The following is an 18,806-nucleotide window of genomic DNA, read 5'->3' on the forward strand; positions in this document are numbered from 1 at the left end:
CCAGGTCTGCAAGCAAGCAGAGCTAGCTAAATAGTGTGTTGCTCGTGTGTGTGTTTATGTGTGCATGTGTGTGTGTCTGTATGTTGTTAAGCCAGAGGATGGTGTGTGGGGGGGAGGGGGGGGGCTGTACTTTGAAGGATGGCAGGATCAAAGCACCCAGGCTTGGTGCAGTGCAGAACAGTCTGCTCCTCTGCATTCCTACCCTTTGTCAGCTCTTAACTGCCAAGATAGAGCTCTGGAAACCACATGAAAGAGATTTTAAAATAACACTGCTCATGCCCAAATTAGTAAATGAAATCTGATAAGATATGTGTAAAGATGTTCGCAGAAGATCCACGTGTTAAGGATGTGTTGATGGCAACATGTGTCTCATTTTTGACACCTCTTAAACGCATTTGGAGGTTTGTGTGTTTGTTCGAGGACAACACTGCATTACTCAACTGTAACAACAGGGCTCAATATAGAAACCAGCTACAGTGCAAGCAAGCTTTTATTAAAAGAAAGTTTTAATCAATAGACACATATTTTCTCCCGAGTCCTGTTGTACATAACCAGTTCAGTCTGAGGTTTGAGGTTCTGTGACAGATGATTTTAATCATCACATTTAGTGGGCATTTTCTACAATCACATTCAGATGTATTCAGGGAACTGGGTATTAGCTTGGCTTGGAGAAAAGAAAAATGTAAGTAGTTTTCCGTGGAAAATATTATTCACTAGCCAATTACTCCTACTTTAATACGGGGTCTGGGCAACAGCTGATCTAGCCAGTGATACAATTCAGCTCAACAAGCAGGTTCTATTAGTTTCAACAGATGTTTCATGTAATTGGATTAATGTTTTCATCTACATTTCTATACTGTTTGTGTAAATGTAGATCTCAGTCAAATAAGTTAACATTTCCATAAACATATAGGTATTTGCAAACCTGTGAGTTTGTGTGTTTTGTTAGGAACAGAGCATTGGTGCAGTGAATCTTTTGCTGCCGTGAGAATAGTTAGAGCTTCTCTGTAAACAAATGAGTCGGACACGCTCTATACATTTCTCAAATGTTGCCTCTTTTTGTTGATTTAGGTTTGATGGAAACTTCAATACCAACGTCTCAAAGACCATCTGCTGCGACAGACTTTCCCCCAATGTCAACAGCCGAGCGTTCAACCCTGGACGGGACCTCAACTCAGGTTTGTTAGACTGGCACACACTCACTTGTTTGAAACAAATGAAACACAGGCACGAAGATTGTGTTTAAACTTCCATCCATTGTGCTTTTACTATGGAATAATTTAACAACTATTTCCATGACAACCACTGTTTAATTAAAAATGTGTATTATCTTTTCTATTCGTCTTATCTTCTGAAATGTTAGAGAGGACATTGATCTGAGAGGGAAATAATTAGCTCTGCGTGTTTAAAGAGATGTTTTTACGGTCTACTCTGAGCTCCCTCGCTCACACTTTCTGCTCTCCTCTCTCTCTCATGTTTTCCCTCCGCTTTGATTTTATAATGATTTTTACAGCCTGAGATCAAACGCGCTTTGTTTGACTTTGAACTTTGCCTGCAGTTCTTTCAGGTAGTGTATGTTTTCACTATCCTGTTGTTCAGGGACTTGTTTCTGTCCTCACTTAAACTCAAATGGCCCCTAAATTGAGGCTTTTACATGCCATTATAGTACATATATTTAACCTCAAAATCCCCTGAGAAAGCGATTTGATGTTGTTCTTACTGCTACCTTATAGAATATTACCCACTATGATACCCAATGTAAAATCCACTAGTGTCTGCACCACATATGTTGGCCGGCCTGCACATGATTTTAAAGAAAATGGTCAAATCGAATAAAAAGCAGACGAAAGCCTACTTTTCTCTGCTGGTCTTTCTGTTCTGATGCCATGGCCTGGTTAGGGGTGTGTTTCCTCTGCTTCCAGAGAAGAAATATCAAGCTGTTTTACAAGCGTTTGTGTCATATCCCGGCTGCCTTTTTCCTGGAATATTGAACTGTTTTCCCTGTGTCTCTTAAACCTTTAGCTTCAGTCCAGCACACATTGTAAAAACAATGGAAGCTCATTCCATTTGTGATCGTTTGATCACAAGAAATAAGTATAGTTCTGTAAGGTACTCAAGTAAGGACTTTTCAAATGCCCAAAATGTTTCTACAAAATTAATCAATTTGGAAGGATGTTGTTTATTGTGCCAAGCACTGCAGTTTTCTGCCCCAAAAGTAATCTATTTCAGAAACACTTCCATCAGCCAAATTCAAATAAAAATCAAGCTTCAAATACCAACACATTTCCTTTTAATTTCATGTTGTGTTTTCCTATAGCATTGTCATGCAGTGCTTGTGCCCTTATCAATGTTTTCTCTAACCAAGCTTTAACATTTGAGAAACCAAAACGTCTGTTTCTACTCAAATGCCTAAACCTAACATTTGATTTTCAGAACTTGTTGACAACGCTTTATTGCATAGAAGGACGAATTTAGTTTCACTTTAAGATTGAATTTAGATGTAAAGAGTTATTAAACAGAATCTGCCTTGCCAGCTTGCAAAAGTTATTATTACGGGTGCAATTATCCTTAAAGCATTCTTCACAATCTTGGAGGGACTGTTTCCAGTCATAACTATATTTAAAATTAAGGGTTGGCTCATCAAACAGTTCCTGAACACACACGTTAGGTGTGTTGTTGACACTAGTTCATATGAAATATACTGAAGTCTTTACTCCTCAATACAACCCTGGATATTGAACTTGCCCCCTCCCTTCCCTATCTACAGGATACCTTAAACATCATTTGTTCTTCTTCTGGTGAACCGCTCCTATTTTTTTCCAGACATACCAGTATTCTGCTCCTCTTTCTGCAAACCATTCATAATGACTGCCATTCATAACACGTCACCATCGGCTGGGTGTCATTTTCCTTGCAAGCTAGTCACGGCGAGTTCAAGTTACCCCTCTCCTCTCCCTGTCCCTCACACTCAGCCCTCCTTGACCCCCATGTTCCCAGCGTATTCATTCTCTCCCATTTGTCTCAGCCCAGCCTAAACAAGCAGCTAGAGAGGGGAAAAAGGGAGGGAGAGATAATTGAGAGGGAGAGAATGATGAATGAAGGGGAAGAAAGAAAAGTCGAGAGCTGATTGATATAGAGTAATTTTATCAAGATTGTATTTTTCATCATCTTTCATTTTACTTTTTTAAGGGGGGGAGGGTGGATGTGGGAGGCATCAATAGTGATACCAGCAGGTGGGAGTGAAAAGCCAAGTAGATGAGAGGTGACAGTCGGTGGAGTGCTGTGTGACTATAGGACTAGTCTGTTTCATCTTTTTTCGTCCATCCATTTTCTTCCTTTTTGCAGCCTTCATCCTATCATGTGCAATTTCATTCATTTCCCTGGCTTAGACATGTTATGTCAACTTATAGTTATATCTTTCATGAAGTAAACTGTATGTGCACACTTACACAAACATATATTTTTTCGAAAAACTCAGTTTTGTCACATTGAGCTGTATCACAATGCCAAGATATTTGATTTTGTAAGTGTCAAGATAGGAAACAAACTGGAACAGAGCTCCAGAAATATGTGAAAAATTGCAAATGCTTTGTAATTTTTGCAGATATCTATAGTTTCCCAGATGATATATCATTCACACTTTGGCTTTTTCCCATAGTGGCAGCATGAGGTTCGTGCTTCTATTGAGTGAATTATCTCTACAACTATTGGATAGATTGCCAGGACAATCATGTTTCCATCTCCGTCCGAATTATGACACTTTGGTTTATGACAAATAACCTGCAAAACTATTGACATTCCCATTATCATGAGTAGTTCTGTGTTTTTTGTAAGTCAGAAAACCATCAACATCCCGAGCTCCAAGCACCTTTGCGCCACAGTATAACCTTACAGAGCTTCTAGCATGGCTGTGGACTCTTAAGTCTTGTTTATCCAGTCATACATGGAGAAAGACGGAATAACAAGAAACTATGTTGGAATGTTAGCTTATTTAATTTTACACTTGGGTGACACTTTGAGGGAATTCTTCAAATGTTTCTGCAATATCTGGACATTCACTACTAGCACAAAAGTTGTACATATGGTGTGTTAATGTATAGAAAGAGATCAATGTATCATTAAGGCTGTAGGAAATGGGTGTAATCTGGGTCCTATTTTTTGGCTTGTCCATGTGTTTCTGAGAAGATCTAAACATTGGTGGCAGAGTGGAGCACTGTAGCCTGACAGGTGTATACAGAGCCCTTCTTCCACTGTCAACACAACTGAGTGTTTCCTGTTTATATGAGGTTTTAGAGATGGATGGAGTGACAGGGCAGGGATCAGATGGAGGTGTGCAAAGACCTGCTATGTCTCAAAAGAGTAGTTGTTTGCCAGGAACTTAGGCTACAGCAAGTTCCACAGTAGTTCTGCAATGTATCTATTTGTTTATATATTCAATTTGTTTGGGATTTAAATGTTTGTTGAATATTTGGCATGTGATTTTTCCACCCCTCCTTTTGAAAAAAAAAAAGTATTTGGCTGTAATATTGCTGTAGGGATGGAAAAGGTCAGACAGTTTCTCGTTAGCAGGTGATTAATTCAATATGATAACAAGCCAAGAACCACAGATGAGAATATTTAGCTGCAGCTGCTATGCATAAATGGAGGTTAGTCTGGCATAGACCATAAACTCAATTAGCTAAATATTTGAAATCAAACCCATCTGTGGAAACCTCCAACCAAATAACAACACATAGTCAGCTAAATGTTAAAATAGTAGTTGAATGTGTACAGCTGCACATGACCTCCACAAACCACAGTGAATATGTATTAGTAGTAACAAATTAAATATTGCATTACCTGTCTAAATCCCACCAAATGTTGGATTGGATTGGAAACTAAATATTTAATTCCAACCAAATCCTAGTAGTGGCACTTGTGTGGCTATAGGGATTCAAGACAAAATGTTATATCCCTATATCAAGACATCAATTTGGTTTGAATCCTGAGAAGCTGTGTTTTAGATTGTTAATCTATATTTGAAAGATTAGTTAATTTAGCATACTTGCATGCTTTAAACTTCAAGCATACTTGCTATGCTAAAGATAATTGGATTTGCCATGGTTGATTTATGTTTTTAACCCTTAGATGCACGAGTGACTGGACCCTACCCTCTTCCATATGTGGGTCAAAAAGGACCCATATTAGAATGATATGTGTTTTTATGCCTTTTTTGTCATTTTGGTTAAGAAAAATCACTTGTATAATATTTAGTATTATATTTTTGTTCACACTAGAAATATTTTATATTTCATTTTTCACTATTTATAATTTTAGACATTTTTTTTACATTTTGAAAAAAAACCGAAACCCCATAGAAAATGCATTGCGGGCCGTTTTTGACCCACTTATGGAAGCTTGGGGTATTAATACAAAAACTACAATTTCTTAAAATGTAAATTTAAAATGTGAATGGCATGATATCCAAAACATGTTTGTTGAGGAATAGCTGGAATATGAAATGATAAAAAAATGTAATTACAAAGATACTTCAAGAACACCACCTCACCGGGTCAAAAAAGACCCACTTATGCATCTAAGGGTTAAGAAAGAAATTGATTCAACAGTTGCATTATTGTTTTGTGATACCAAAATAAAGCCTACTCTGGTGGCTACACTCTGTTTGCTCCCTCTCTGTTTCCCCCAAAGGTTTATATTATAACTCCACGCTCCCCCTCCCCCTTTGTGAAAGGCCGTTTTGTGTTGCAGTGAGCGGAAAGGAAGTTGCTGGCTTTGTGATGGGATCTCTGTGAAGAAACTGTTGACTCTGTGACCCAGTAAAAAAAAAAAATCTGTGTGTTGGTGTTGAGCAAATAATCAGGCTCAGTGTCTCTGCAGAGGTCGTAGTTAAGGCTGTATTTTCAGCTCGGCCTGCACCCACAGTTATGACACAGATCGAGTTCCGGTATCCAAATGAAAGACGTGTACTGTATACTTCCTAGTAGTTAAAGAGTTTTTTTTCTTTCTTGAGTTAATATATCCTACCAGACTTGTGGATTGGGAAATATATTTACATGTGTAAACTGTATGTCTGGTTTTGTCATGCCTGAATAGACAGGTTTGAATAGAGCTCAATTAGGTGTGAAAAGCTCAATAATAGAAAACAATGCACAACTGTTCGTCAGAGGGAGCGTAGACAAGTTACATACGCTTGTGTGTACTTCAGTTGAAAGCATGCTTGTTCAGGATGAGCCAGGCTAGCAGAGAATCAATCACTGCACAATGCATGAGGTATAGATTCCTGTCAGACTTGATCCAGCTCTGAGTTCATGCAAAGGCAGGCAACAATAACCTCACACAGTTTTGGAGCCACTAGTTGTAACTGCTCTCCACTGATTGTAAACTGTCAGGGCATGATGGGATTCCTTGCTACTAGCTGATGTTAGTACTGATTTGTTTAGTTATTGGATCAACAACTTGTTTGTATGGTTGGTTAGCTTTTACAGTACAGCAGCAGTTTTGGGAGAATAAACACAAACAATCCTAAGGTAAATGTTGCCATTCTTTCTATCAGAACACCCTTCTAACATTCAATATAATACAGGGATTTTAACCAAATATGTCGGAAATTATGTCCTGTAATCACATATTCCGTACGTTCTTTTCAAAATTGTATTGTGTGGGCTTTGCATGTGTGACAATTAAAAAAAGAAATCCATTATTTCCTTTCCATTTACAAGTCAAGTATATTTGTAAAACCCACTCTTGCATACCATATTTAAAAGGACTTCGCTGATCCAAAACACCACATTCAGCCTAAGATATCAGTGGTTCGTCTTACCCACTCTTTTAACAGGAATCCCAGTTAACACCTGAACTTAAAAGATCTCCTTCCTGAAATAGAAGACTTCAAAAGTACATTATAAAAAGATAGACAGATAGATGGACAGATACATAATTTCTTGTCCTCTGTTAGATAGAATAGATTTGTACATCCTTTATACACATAAGAACGGTAATGGCAGTGGTCTTAACGTTCTTACTGTAGTGTGTTTCGTTGAAAGGGATCTACTTTCTATTTTACCTTCTTTCCTTGCGCCCTACCTTTCGCTCCCTGTTTTCCTTTCTCTATCTTTCTCCCCTGTGTTTCTTTCTCCTTCCCCTTTATTCTTCACTTAAATAACATGTTTGCTGTTCCCTCTCTTTCTCTACAGTGTTAGCAGACAACCTGAAGTCCAACCCGGGGATAAAGTGGCAGTACTTCAGCTCAGAGGAGGGTATCTTCACAGTCTTCCCTGCCCACAAGTTCCAGTGCAAGGGAACTTACGAGCACCGCAGCAGGTATAAACCATCTTCATTTTATTGCCAAGCTCAAAGTTACTGCCAAACACAAATACCTTGTCAACAAATATCACTCTCTTGGCAAAGTAACAGTCTGGCTTATCTAAAACAAAGAAACATGAACTTGTTCCTGCCCTCCCCCCCCCCCCCCCCCCCCCTCTCGTCTCTGTCAGTTGCTGTGGGGTGGCCCAGAGGGCATGTTGGTTGCGTGCCGCCCTCTCACACCCTGACCACACATGCCCCTAGCAGGAATGTGGCTCTGAACCACTAAAGCTTATTGGAATTTCACAGCTTCAGTGTTGTGGCTTTTTTGGTTGCCACGGCTGAAAGACGTGTCGTTCTCTCTTCTATTTCTGTATTCTTTTGTCTCTCTCCTACTTTCTGTTCTTTCTTTTTTTTTGCACTGCCTCTCACTTTTGTTTAGCTTTTTTACATCATGTTTTTCGGATTTCTCTTTCTCTGGCCGTTCGGGTCAGTGAGCTGGCATGCAGCCATGAGAGAAATGGCGTTACTTGGCTTGCTTGAATAGTGAATGAGGCTTTGTGAGTACATCACTCCCCTTCTCCACCCTGTGTTAATGTCACCTTGTCCAGTAGACCACACACACACAGGCGCTGACCACCCAGCCCCCTTCATCACACCAAGCTGATAACATACGTACTTGTACACCAAAAATTGAAAATATAGCTCTAAATAATTAAAAAAGTTTTATACCAACTGCACGCTGACAGTGAGCGCACATTGTATCTTTTTGCACTCAGGGTCAATGATAATGTCATGCTTTAAATTTGCAGGAGCTGTTAAGTAGTATGTTTGTTGTTTTGCCTGACCTTTTATGCCGCTGTGATCCAAAAAGGCTTGGAAAAGGCTGTGGAAATGGTTTTTTATTGAAAAACACTAAGCATTTCCAGAACTGTTAAAGCGTTAAAGTTATACAGCTGTAGCAAGTCGTTCAAACATGTTTTTTTCTTTTAAATAATTCAGCAATAACAACAAATTAAAGACAAAAACATTTTTTTTAACCTCCACACAAACAGAGAAGGGAAGCGGATTTCTCCTGAAAACTGTATAGTGTGGACTGGACAAGAAAATAAAACTGACATGATGATGAAGGTTTTTCAAGAGACCTCTTATCGATGTAAAAATGCTGTAACAGTATGTCTTCATTGCCTTGGATTTGTTAACTGTGTAGTCAATGTTTTTGTATTTTTGTGTATCTCCGCAGGCCTGTGTATGTGTCTGCGGTGCGTCCCCAGTCTAAACACATTGTGGTGATGGTGGACCACGGAGCGTCTGTAACTGACACCCAGCTTCAGATCGCCAGGGACTCGGCACTGGTCATCCTCAACGCCGTCGATGAACATGACAAGGTTAGAGGAGGGGAATACATCTCTCTTACCTTGCTTTATTAGGAAGAACGCATTATGTTTAGGGCAAGTTTAGAGAAGCACATATACCTAAACATTTAAATGCAGATCATTTGGCTACCGCTGATAACCTACTGAATGATAAACAATAATAAATAATAAAAGAGAATCAAAGTACATTGACTGTAATGGAAACCACCTGACTGTGGCTCCTCTTATTGTATGATTGAGAGACCCTTAGACAATGACATATTGTGCTTTGAAATGCTTCACAACTCTATACTAATACTCTTAACATTTTCTTCATTTTACATCTTTATCACTCCATTCCAGATCTCCATTTTGTCAGTGGCAGAGACAGTTCGCACCTGCGTCCTGGACCAGTGCTATAAGAGTCTGCTCTCTCCGGCCACCAGCGAGACCAAGAGGAAGATGAGCACCTTCATCTCCAACATCAAGGCGTCTGATGCAGCCACACAGCACGCTGCGGGCTTCCAGAAGGCCTTCCAGCTGCTCCGAAACACCAGCAGTCTCTGCAAACACAGCTCCAGTAAGAAACGCTGCAAATTAGGAATATGTGTGTCTGTGCTCAGAGGTCAATTCCAGCTCCGGTGCTCTCGCTATTTAATACGTAATCAGCTCTTGTCATGTTATCTAATATCAATTGACGTGTGTTGTGTTTCTGCTTTCAGCTACAGACATGGTGATCGTCTACCTGTCGTCCGGTATCACGTCTCGAGATTCGTCAGAGCAGGAGAAGAGAGCGACGCTCAGTGTGGTCAGAGAGGAGAACCGACACCTCAACAACTCGGTCATGATCCTCACATACGCTCTCATGAACGGTAGGTCACTTATATTTAAGGCTGATGTTTTTTACAGTGGTTTTTAATAGATAAATAGATGTTGTCTTCCTGCTATAAAATAAACAATTCTGCGTCAAGGTGAATCTGAGTATTTTGCTGCAAACTGATCTTTTAAATCAACAAAATGTCTTTTCAAATTTGTATCCAATTTCAATATTTGTATTATTTTAAGATTTATTGGACAAATGAGGTCCAGCAGGGCCCTGCTTGTACTTACAAAAAGGATAAGGGCAGAATTTGTCTTACAATTTGCAATCTTTTTTATTAAAACCAGATATTTTGACATTATTTGAACGTGATATATCGTAATGTAAAATAAACCTAATGCAGTACACTGTTGCGTTCTCCCATACATCACTTAGTTGTTTGTTAATGTTTTACTTTTGCCTTGGTTGTTTAGAACAGCAGCCAGCTCTAAAATCATATAATTATAGATACATCAAAGAACATTCAGTTTTAGTCCTACTCACACATTCTCTCATTCTTTTTTTTGCTTTGCTTGGATTTGTTTCCTGTGCATTTTCTCTATATTCTTTGGCATTGAAAGAATATAGAGACAGGAGGTAAGAGAGGTGCTCAGAAACCTCAAAGGCTTTTTTCCCCATGTGTGTTGATGCGGTGTGTATGCTTTCTTTTCCTCTTTTATTGTCCTTGTCTATCCATCTGCCTCCTCTAATTCCCTCCTCCCTCTGCACAAAACACATACACTCACATCCACTGCGCTTGCATTAGTCCACCATTAACACAAATCATTTTTGCATCTGAGAATGGAAATGAGGTACATCTAAGAGAGCAGAGAGTGAGACTTCAAAGGGCACGCTGCTCACTCTGTGTGTGTGTCTGACAGAGGACCCTGGCTGTTTAAAGAGCCCCATGATGAAAAGGATGCAGAAATCTACCGTCCTCTGAGTTTATTAGCATTGCATATCCAAAAAAACATTTGTTTTGTTCCTGACGCTGATGCACACACTGTGGGTGTGTGTGTCTTATTCCCTACATCCTCTGCCAAATGTGAAGTGCTGATTGTTGAAGGAGATCAGCAGTCCCTTTGCAGTATAAAGCACAGTTGTGTGTGTGTGTCCAGTTTGTGTGTGTTAATGAGTTGTCCACCATCCTCACCAAAACGATGTATGCTAGGCCGAGCAGCCTGCTGAATAGTCTGTCAGATAGCATACAATTACGTTAAGACAGACTAAATTAACTTTGAAATCATATTTAATCGAGACATTTAGAAAATCGTTTTTTTGTTGTTGATTTAATTGGATTGCAGTCCCTGTTTTTTGCATTATGGACTAATTTGTATTCATATTTTAATATACATATTATATATGGTTCTTACGGTCATTAAAAACCTGGAAAAGTCATGGAAATTCAAAATGCAAATTCCAGGCCCTGGAAAAGTTATGGAAAACAATATTTTTCCCAAAGTTTTGGAAAAGTCATGGAAATGTAACTAAAGTTGCATCAAATATAATTTATATTTTAGCTAATCGCCGAAATAGTAATACTATAATGATAATAAATACTCTATCGTATAGTAATGGAACGTAAAATGTAATTTAACTGACAAGGTATTTTGCTGGTGAGAGATTTGAGTTGCTTTAGCGCGTAGAAGCTAGTAAGCCCACTATTTGATTTGTTTTAGATAGGCACAACATGTTTTATATGCAGCCCTTATTTTCCTGTTCCATGTTAAAATACCATTTTCAGTGTTCATTTTTGCTGAGAAAGAGTAAATGTTTTGGTCATGGAAAATTAGGTAAAGTTCATGGAAAATCATTGGTGAAAAAGTGTATGAACCCTGATTATAAGAACTTAGATATTATTACACATATGCTGATCAATGTATCTCCTCTGACGTAACTCTCCAACTGCTGTTTCTGCTTTCGTGCCTCTTAGCTAGGTAGATGGGTAGTTATACCATTATAGCGCATGCTGATTGAGTAAGTGGGTGATGAAGGACTGATTTACTCCCATAGTGATGTTTTAAGGAGTGCTGTGGAAAGCTGAAACACAGACGGGCTGTTCAAGGTTCAGTGATCAACATAACTGTGTTTGCTTAGAATAAATGTATACAAAGATACAATAGTATCTTTCAATGTGAGATGGACCTACAAAATCAAACATTTTATTTACATAAGGATCATTATACCTATCCTACAATAAAGATTGGGAACATGTGCTGTCAGCAAACGTTCTCCTCTCTGGTGGTTTGACATTGCCACCCATGACGACATTGACTCCCGTCAGTCGCCAAGCGTGAAGATCAGCAGAGCCTCGGCATTAAAGAGGGTTTCTGCTGTAATCCACTCAATGATTGGATACTGGCAGACACTCAGGGCTCTGTCCTTCCCAATAGGTTGTGGGATGCCAAATGTTCCAGGTGACAGCTGAAGGGGCCTGCTATGGTTATCCATTGTCCTCTAAATGACCTTTTGAGGCATGGACATGTAGAGTTTAAAGAGTGCATTAACGACTCAGCTGCATATTTTCTTTAAAGCGATGAGGGATTTGCTCATGTCATGATCTCTGAGCTTCACAGGCGACAATTGTTGTTTGGCAGATGCCTAGCATTGAAGGAACAAAGCTATAGAGATCATGACGCAGGTTTACAAGTTGGAGCCTGCATGTATGAAATGTTTCTGTTGCTGATGCCAAACATGTTTGGGAAATCCATGTGGCAATGTATTGTATGAGCTTTGATTATAAGATCATGTTCAGTGAAAGCCTTTTGCTGCCTGACCATGTGAACTGCATGAGGTTCATTTTCTGAATACACCTTGTTTCAATGATGGTATCTGCCCTTGTTAATGGCAGGGGTGTGATTTCTTTATTCAGCTCCTTGAACGTTTTGTTATTTACAGCTTCAGGGGAAAGAGAACAGTGGGCTGCCTTTGTATGGTTGGAATTGAAGTCATACACTCTTTATTGACAAGCTAAGCTTTTCAACCACACCCTCCTCTTTTCATTTGCACAGTTGCCCTATTCAATAGGCCTGCATCCATGCCGTCAGTTACTGATTTGTTCCTAATATCCCTGCTTGATTAAATTAAAACAAATTTGACTCGGCCTCCCTATCCTAAACTCAATGTCTCTCTCTCCCTCCTCCATCAGAGGGAGTAACAGGCCTGAAGGAGCTGGCCTTCCTGAGGGATCTTGCAGAGCAGAATTCGGGGAAATATGGCGTCGACCGAGGGTCAGGTCGAGACCGCTCATCTGGGATGCCCTCGTCCGGATCGGCCTCCATGATACCGGTGTCGAAGGGAAGCATGATGGTGCTAAATCAGCTGAGCAACCTGGAGACGACAGTGGGCCGCTTCTACATCAACCTGCCCAATCGCATGATCGACCTGGTCCGATTCAGCCTGCCCTACTCGGACCCCATGGGAGACGGTGAGTGGTGCTCACCCTGAAGTTAAGATCGATTTGAAAACATGAAATCAAAGGTTACAACTTCCTACTTCAGATTTGTTGCAATTGCAAACAGTTTGAAAGGAGGAGTCAGGAAATACCGCCAAGCTAGCTGTTACCCCCTGCTTCCAGTCTTTATGCTAAGTTAAGCTAATTGCCTGCTGGATCAAGGCTCGTATTTTGTGTATAGATATGAGAGTTGTATAGATCTTCTCATCAAAGTGAAGAAGTTAATTTCCCAACTTATTGAACTCTTTCTCTAATACAGACAAAAAAGAGACATTCCTAAACGTATCTGAGGTGTTTTATGAACTTTGCTTATATTGTTGTTCTTCTTTCTCCAGGGTTTATTATGACCGTGAGCCGGCCGTGTTATTTCGGTAACCTGCTCCTGGGCGTGGTCGGGGTGGACGTGAACCTGGCCTACATCCTGGAGGACGTCACATACTACCAGGACTCACTGGCTTCATACACGTTTCTCATTGACAACAAAGGTCAGTAACATAGATACAGGAAATAATCAATTTAATACAGGACTACTTTCTAACTTCAGGCACATGAAGAGCAGTGTAACCCAAATATGGCTTTAAATCTTGATAATCTGTTCTCTAAATAAAGTTGTTCAAGTCTTATGGGAACTACAGCAAACAAGACATTCACATAGCATGTTGCTTAATTTAAACCAAGCCAGTAACAACAGAAGCAGGAAAGTTCTTCCTACAACATGTGTGACAGACTCCAGTGCCTATTCAAGGTATCAATCTTTGTTGGCCTTAAATTAACAGTCCAAATGTTTGGATGAGAGAGTGTATTATGGTGTTTAGTCTCGCATACAAGTGGAATTACATTTGATTTAGTCTCTTTCAAGTTCCTCCACAGCCATTATCTGTAATTGACATCTTCTTGGTAGCACTGGCACTTCTTTGGCAATCTGTTCTCTGTTCAGTTCATGCCTCGGTGCGTTGCCACGGCGCAGGGCGGTAGTGCTCATGTCCGGTCTCAGTTTGTTTTGGCCTCAGCTGAGGGGGTCTTGGATGATCCGCTGGTGCTGGACAGCTGGCAGGTTGTGCTCAGTAGGCCTGGAGGGCAGGGACGTTAATGGACAGGGTTTTGCTAGATAGCACTATAGCTACATATTGATTCCCCTTAAGTATACTAAAAATACAAATATTACTTGGGATAATGTCCCCTCTTTTAGATTTTTGCACATCCAGCCAGCAGAAAAGGAATTTTTTAAGTATGTGTAACTTAAAATCAATAACCAGACGTATTATGTGTATGTTATTTCGGACTGAGAGGTAGTGCCATGTTTAAAAGAGGGAGTAGTGAATGACCTGTAGAGGAAATACTTATGAGGGAGGTGAGGAACGTGGAGCAAATCATAAAACATGGGCAAACTACCAAGTGTTTACTCACCTGAATGGTAATTATTTAGCGTCATCATTTTCTCACTATTAAGCATAATTATTGCAAGTGGAATTTTTGCAGCTGTGTGAGTTTTGCTCCTCTGCTACACTATTCAATGAGTCTCTTTTTTCCCTCTTAAATGTTTGTTATTTTAATAAATATGCCATTCAATTATAGCTTATTACAGAAACGGTGCTTATTAATGCAGCAACACTGAAAACATTGACGACTGAGTCCCATGTAATGTTATTAGCTGGCATCAAACCGTCTGCTGGCAATTAGCCTGTAGGTAAATACAATTAGGCAAATACACGGCTGACAAGAGGTTTCCGGACCTGGAAATAAAAATAGCACAGGAGTGAATTGGAAATATTTTGCATGCGAGGCATTTATCCTTTTCAATGTACGTATATATCTCTCTTTGACTTATATACATACTCTGGCCCTTGTGCTGTAGTTTGCAGTGTGAGGACAGAGATGCCTTTTTTAATACAGCAAATGAAACACGACACAAAGCAACACAGTCCCTCTTTCACAGTGTATTAGGATGGTCTTAAAAACAACAGCACATGATTTAGTTTGTTTACTTCGCTCAGAGTGGATCAGCAATCCAGTACCTTGAGGGCTTTTTGGCTCTCCTAAAATGATGCTGCTAAGAGCTGAGTTTATTACAGCACTACACTCCACCAAGCAAAAAACAAGAGAGTAATTCTTCACTCCGAAATAGTAGAAAGGCATATGTTCTATTTACTTTAAATGTACTATCTGTCCTTGATGTCAAGGTTTTGATCAAATGTTTTTCTAAAAAGGCAACTCTATAATATGACTGGACTTTGACAAACAAGTAGTTCTACCAAAGCATCTTAAAGATACTTTTCTTTCTGGTTCCTGAAAAAGAATAGTTTTAACAGCTTTGGAGCTCTTCTAACATTCAGGTTGTATGTTTAAAGTTGCCAGAATTCAAGTCAATTGGACTTTAAGTGACATTTAGGGTTTGAAGCAATAATCTAGTTAGTAGTTACTCTTTTTCATGATTTTATTTGTCGCATCAACAAGGATTTCACCGTGTATAAAGAGACTATGACTTAATTTGCAGAGTTATATAGTAAGGATTGCATACTTGATTGTGGTGTATGAATGCCTTGTTTGACAGTGACCAAAGAAAACACTGCTGCTCTGTTTTAATGTTATATTCATACATTGGCCGTTTTAGGATGTTGTTACTTTTCAGTATAAACACAAATTAATGATGTTATGACTTGCTTTGTAATTTTCCAGGTTACACCTTGATGCATCCATCTCTCACACGGCCCTACCTGATGACAGAGCCTCCCCTGCACACGGACATTATCCACTACGAGAATATCCCAGCATTCCCTGTTGTGCGGCAGAACATCCTCAGGTAAGAGACGTTACCTTCAAAAGACAGAAATTCACCCATTGATAAATACATACATATCGTATGTTTTGGTGTTTAATACTGTATGTTTCTTGCAGCCTCCCTTTGGGCAGTCAGGTCATTTCTGTCCCAGTCAACTCCTCTCTGTCCTGGCACCACAACCGACTCCGGGACAACAGCAAGGACGCATACAACGTCAGCTACGCCTGGAAACTGGTAGGTGTTTGTATAAACCTTGTAGAGACTCAACACTCGTGTTCACTGGTGACGAGTTCACAGTTCACATTCACAGTTTAATCCTTAATGCTATGTGAAATAAAAAGACATTAGAAGTAGCACATGTTTTTCAAAGTTCCCAAACAAAGCTACAAAGACTGTTAAAACAAAAGATGCTTATGAGGAGATTTATGCCTCCAGTCTTTCTGTCTCCAGCAAAACTCTGCCACCTAAAATTGTAATAAAAACCAAGTTCTCCCACACCCAAAAACCCTCAAATATGCTTTCCCTCTCTAGCCCAAAGGTGTCATGTTTTGGAACAAATGACAACAGGACAGCAATACCATAATGCCAAGTATTTTTACATTTAGAAATGTGGCATTAGCAAAAATATCACTCTTGATTAAGGTATTTCCCTTTGAACCTATACAAATATTGTTGTGGTTTTTTTTCATACAGTCACTTAAGCCACGTCACATTTTGCCATGAGTTTGGCAGCTTTGTCTGTTTTTTTAAATCACGTTTAAAGAGCCAACAATATGTCGACATTGGCCACAAATGAAAAATCCAGACGACAAAAACTGTCTCGGGAAATCCTTTTATGGCATACCACGTCTCTGTGCTTGTGACCAGAATTTAGACAAAATGTCTCCTTAAAACTAGCAGCTAAGGTCATTTTCTCCTATTGTCTCTCCAGTTATCAGAAGCTTCTGTTTTTTTTTCCTAATGTCAACTAATTTAATGAAAGTACCAAAACCAACAACTTTCTCATCCTGCTAATAAGTATTTGCGGCCAGCACTTGCTTGACCAAAAACAGTTTAATAAACCTTCAACATTATTGCACTGGATGACTACATGAACATCGGCACCGTACTGTAGTTGTTTAGGTCAATCCCACATGCACTGTCCTGCTTCCAGAAATACACACACACACCCATTGGTTATAAAACCATGGTTGAAAAAGGTCAAACAATTGGCAAATGCACTATTCACCCTCTATACAAACCACAGTGCCCAGCTGCTTGTATTGTATTAACAAGTCTAAAAATGAAAGTATGTAAATAATATCATCAGCCTTAATCCTCCACTGTCTTCTGTCTTCTAGGTTCAGGACACGTCGTTCATCCTGTGCATCGTGTACGTGCAGCCGGAGATCCCAGTGAAACATCTGAAGAACCTGAACACAGCGCCCAGCTCCAAGCTGCTGTATCATCGCTTAGACCTGCTGGCTCAGCCCAGCTCCTGCCTGCACTTCAAACAGCTTGCCACAGTTGGTGAGGAGAAAGACACTCATTTATTATAACTTGGGAGTGAAAAAGAAGTCTTCAAACTTTATTTTTATCCATAGTCAGCTCTTAGACATTTATAACCATCTCTGACTGTCTCTTTTTGACCTTTTCTGTCTCTTTCACAGAGTCTCCCACGGTGATGTTGGCAGCTGGAAGTTTCTCTTCTCCGTACGAGCACCTCAGTCAGCCGGAAACAAAGCGCATGGTGGAGCACTACACCGCCTACCTGAGTGATAACACCAGGCTCATAGCCAACCCAGGCCTCAAGGTACTTAATGACATAGACATAGATATATCTCCAGGCTAAGACCAGCCAGTGGGCAAACATGGGGTTAATGTTGTTTACCTCACAAACACCTGGCACACGTCCAGCCCTGCGGTCAGGCTTCAGGCATGTACACGCACATTCACATTCAGCATCAAGGATGTAAAAACACAATTAATGAGTCCCATGATAGTTAGTGTTACGATTTAAATGCAACTTTCTTTCAACATTTGGCAAGCAACTTTTCAGGCAGCTTACATTATACCTAAAATGCACACATTTATAATGAAGCTCTGCACCTTTAAGAAGGAGGAAAAGCCCCCACGTGGTTTTGGCAGTGTGTGTGCATTCCTATCCTGGGGGGAGTTAGGGGGTAAAAGTTTGAACTGTAAGCCCCAGTCCCAGCTCTGTTTCCCAGGCTAGTCTTAAAGGCCCCCTCCGGTGACCTCATCACCCCTTTCAAACTAAAAAGCCTCTCTGTAAATGGCACTGGGATGTGAATTTTCTGGGTGTTAGCAGGGCTTTAGGGCTAATAGAGTCCTATTTATTCCTACATACTGGTGTTCTATGCCTTGACTATTGGGATTTTTGAAATATTAAAATGACAAATGACTATCTTAAACGGGAATACAATAGAATCACTTGATGTTTAGGGGTGTTTGAACGGGGAGAACCTTTCACTTTCTTTCCCATTTTGTTAAATGGTAAATTGGAGGCAAACTTTAAGCCAATTTAATTTCAAGGCAAACCCCTGATTTAAGACAAAAAGCTTCTTTATCAAATGCTCAACTTTTTCTCTTCTTCGTGTTTACACCCTCCTTCTTTTTCTCTCTTTTTCCTCACCTCACTGTCCCTCTTCTCTCTCTGTTTCTCCCTTCATCCTTCTGCAGTCCTCTGTCAGGAACGAGGTTATGGCGACCAGTCACGTCACGGATGAGTGGATGACACTAATGGAAATGAGTAGCCTCAACTGCTACATTGTGCGCCGTTACATAGCAACGCCCAGTGGGGTGCTCCGGATTTACCCAGGATCACTGATGGACAAAGCCTTCGACCCGACCCGCAGACAATGGTGAGGCTTACTTTGGTGTGTGTGTGTGTGTGTGTGTGTGTGTGTGTGTGTGTGTGTGTGTGTGTGTGTGTGTGTGTGTGTGTGTGTGTGTGTGTGTGTGTGTGTGTGTGTGTGTGTGTGTGTGTGTGTGTGTGTGTGTGTGTGTGTGTGTGTGTGTGTGTGTGTGTGTGTGTGTGTGTGTGTGTGTGTGTGTGTG

General features: G+C 40.1%; 1 protein-coding gene across 1 annotated transcript in view; it reads left to right on the plus strand.

The window, feature by feature from the left end:
* Positions 1-1,077: 1,077 nt before the first annotated feature.
* The window catches only part of cachd1 (cache domain containing 1), a 35,623-nt gene continuing 17,894 nt past the window's right edge, over positions 1,078-18,806 (plus strand). Inside the window, exons 1-12 of the mRNA XM_079671262.1 lie at positions 1,078-1,178; positions 7,194-7,320; positions 8,546-8,690; positions 9,021-9,237; positions 9,380-9,529; positions 12,665-12,943; positions 13,306-13,455; positions 15,647-15,770; positions 15,866-15,983; positions 17,090-17,258; positions 17,399-17,541; positions 18,429-18,610. Coding sequence (XP_079527388.1) covers positions 8,595-8,690; positions 9,021-9,237; positions 9,380-9,529; positions 12,665-12,943; positions 13,306-13,455; positions 15,647-15,770; positions 15,866-15,983; positions 17,090-17,258; positions 17,399-17,541; positions 18,429-18,610 — 1,628 coding nt within the window. The 5' untranslated portion in view covers positions 1,078-1,178; positions 7,194-7,320; positions 8,546-8,594. The remainder of the gene's footprint in view (positions 1,179-7,193; positions 7,321-8,545; positions 8,691-9,020; positions 9,238-9,379; positions 9,530-12,664; positions 12,944-13,305; positions 13,456-15,646; positions 15,771-15,865; positions 15,984-17,089; positions 17,259-17,398; positions 17,542-18,428; positions 18,611-18,806) is intronic.

This window comes from Notothenia rossii, assembly GCF_949606895.1.
Source record: "Notothenia rossii genome assembly, chromosome: 1".
NCBI classification, from domain to species: domain Eukaryota; kingdom Metazoa; phylum Chordata; class Actinopteri; order Perciformes; family Nototheniidae; genus Notothenia; species Notothenia rossii.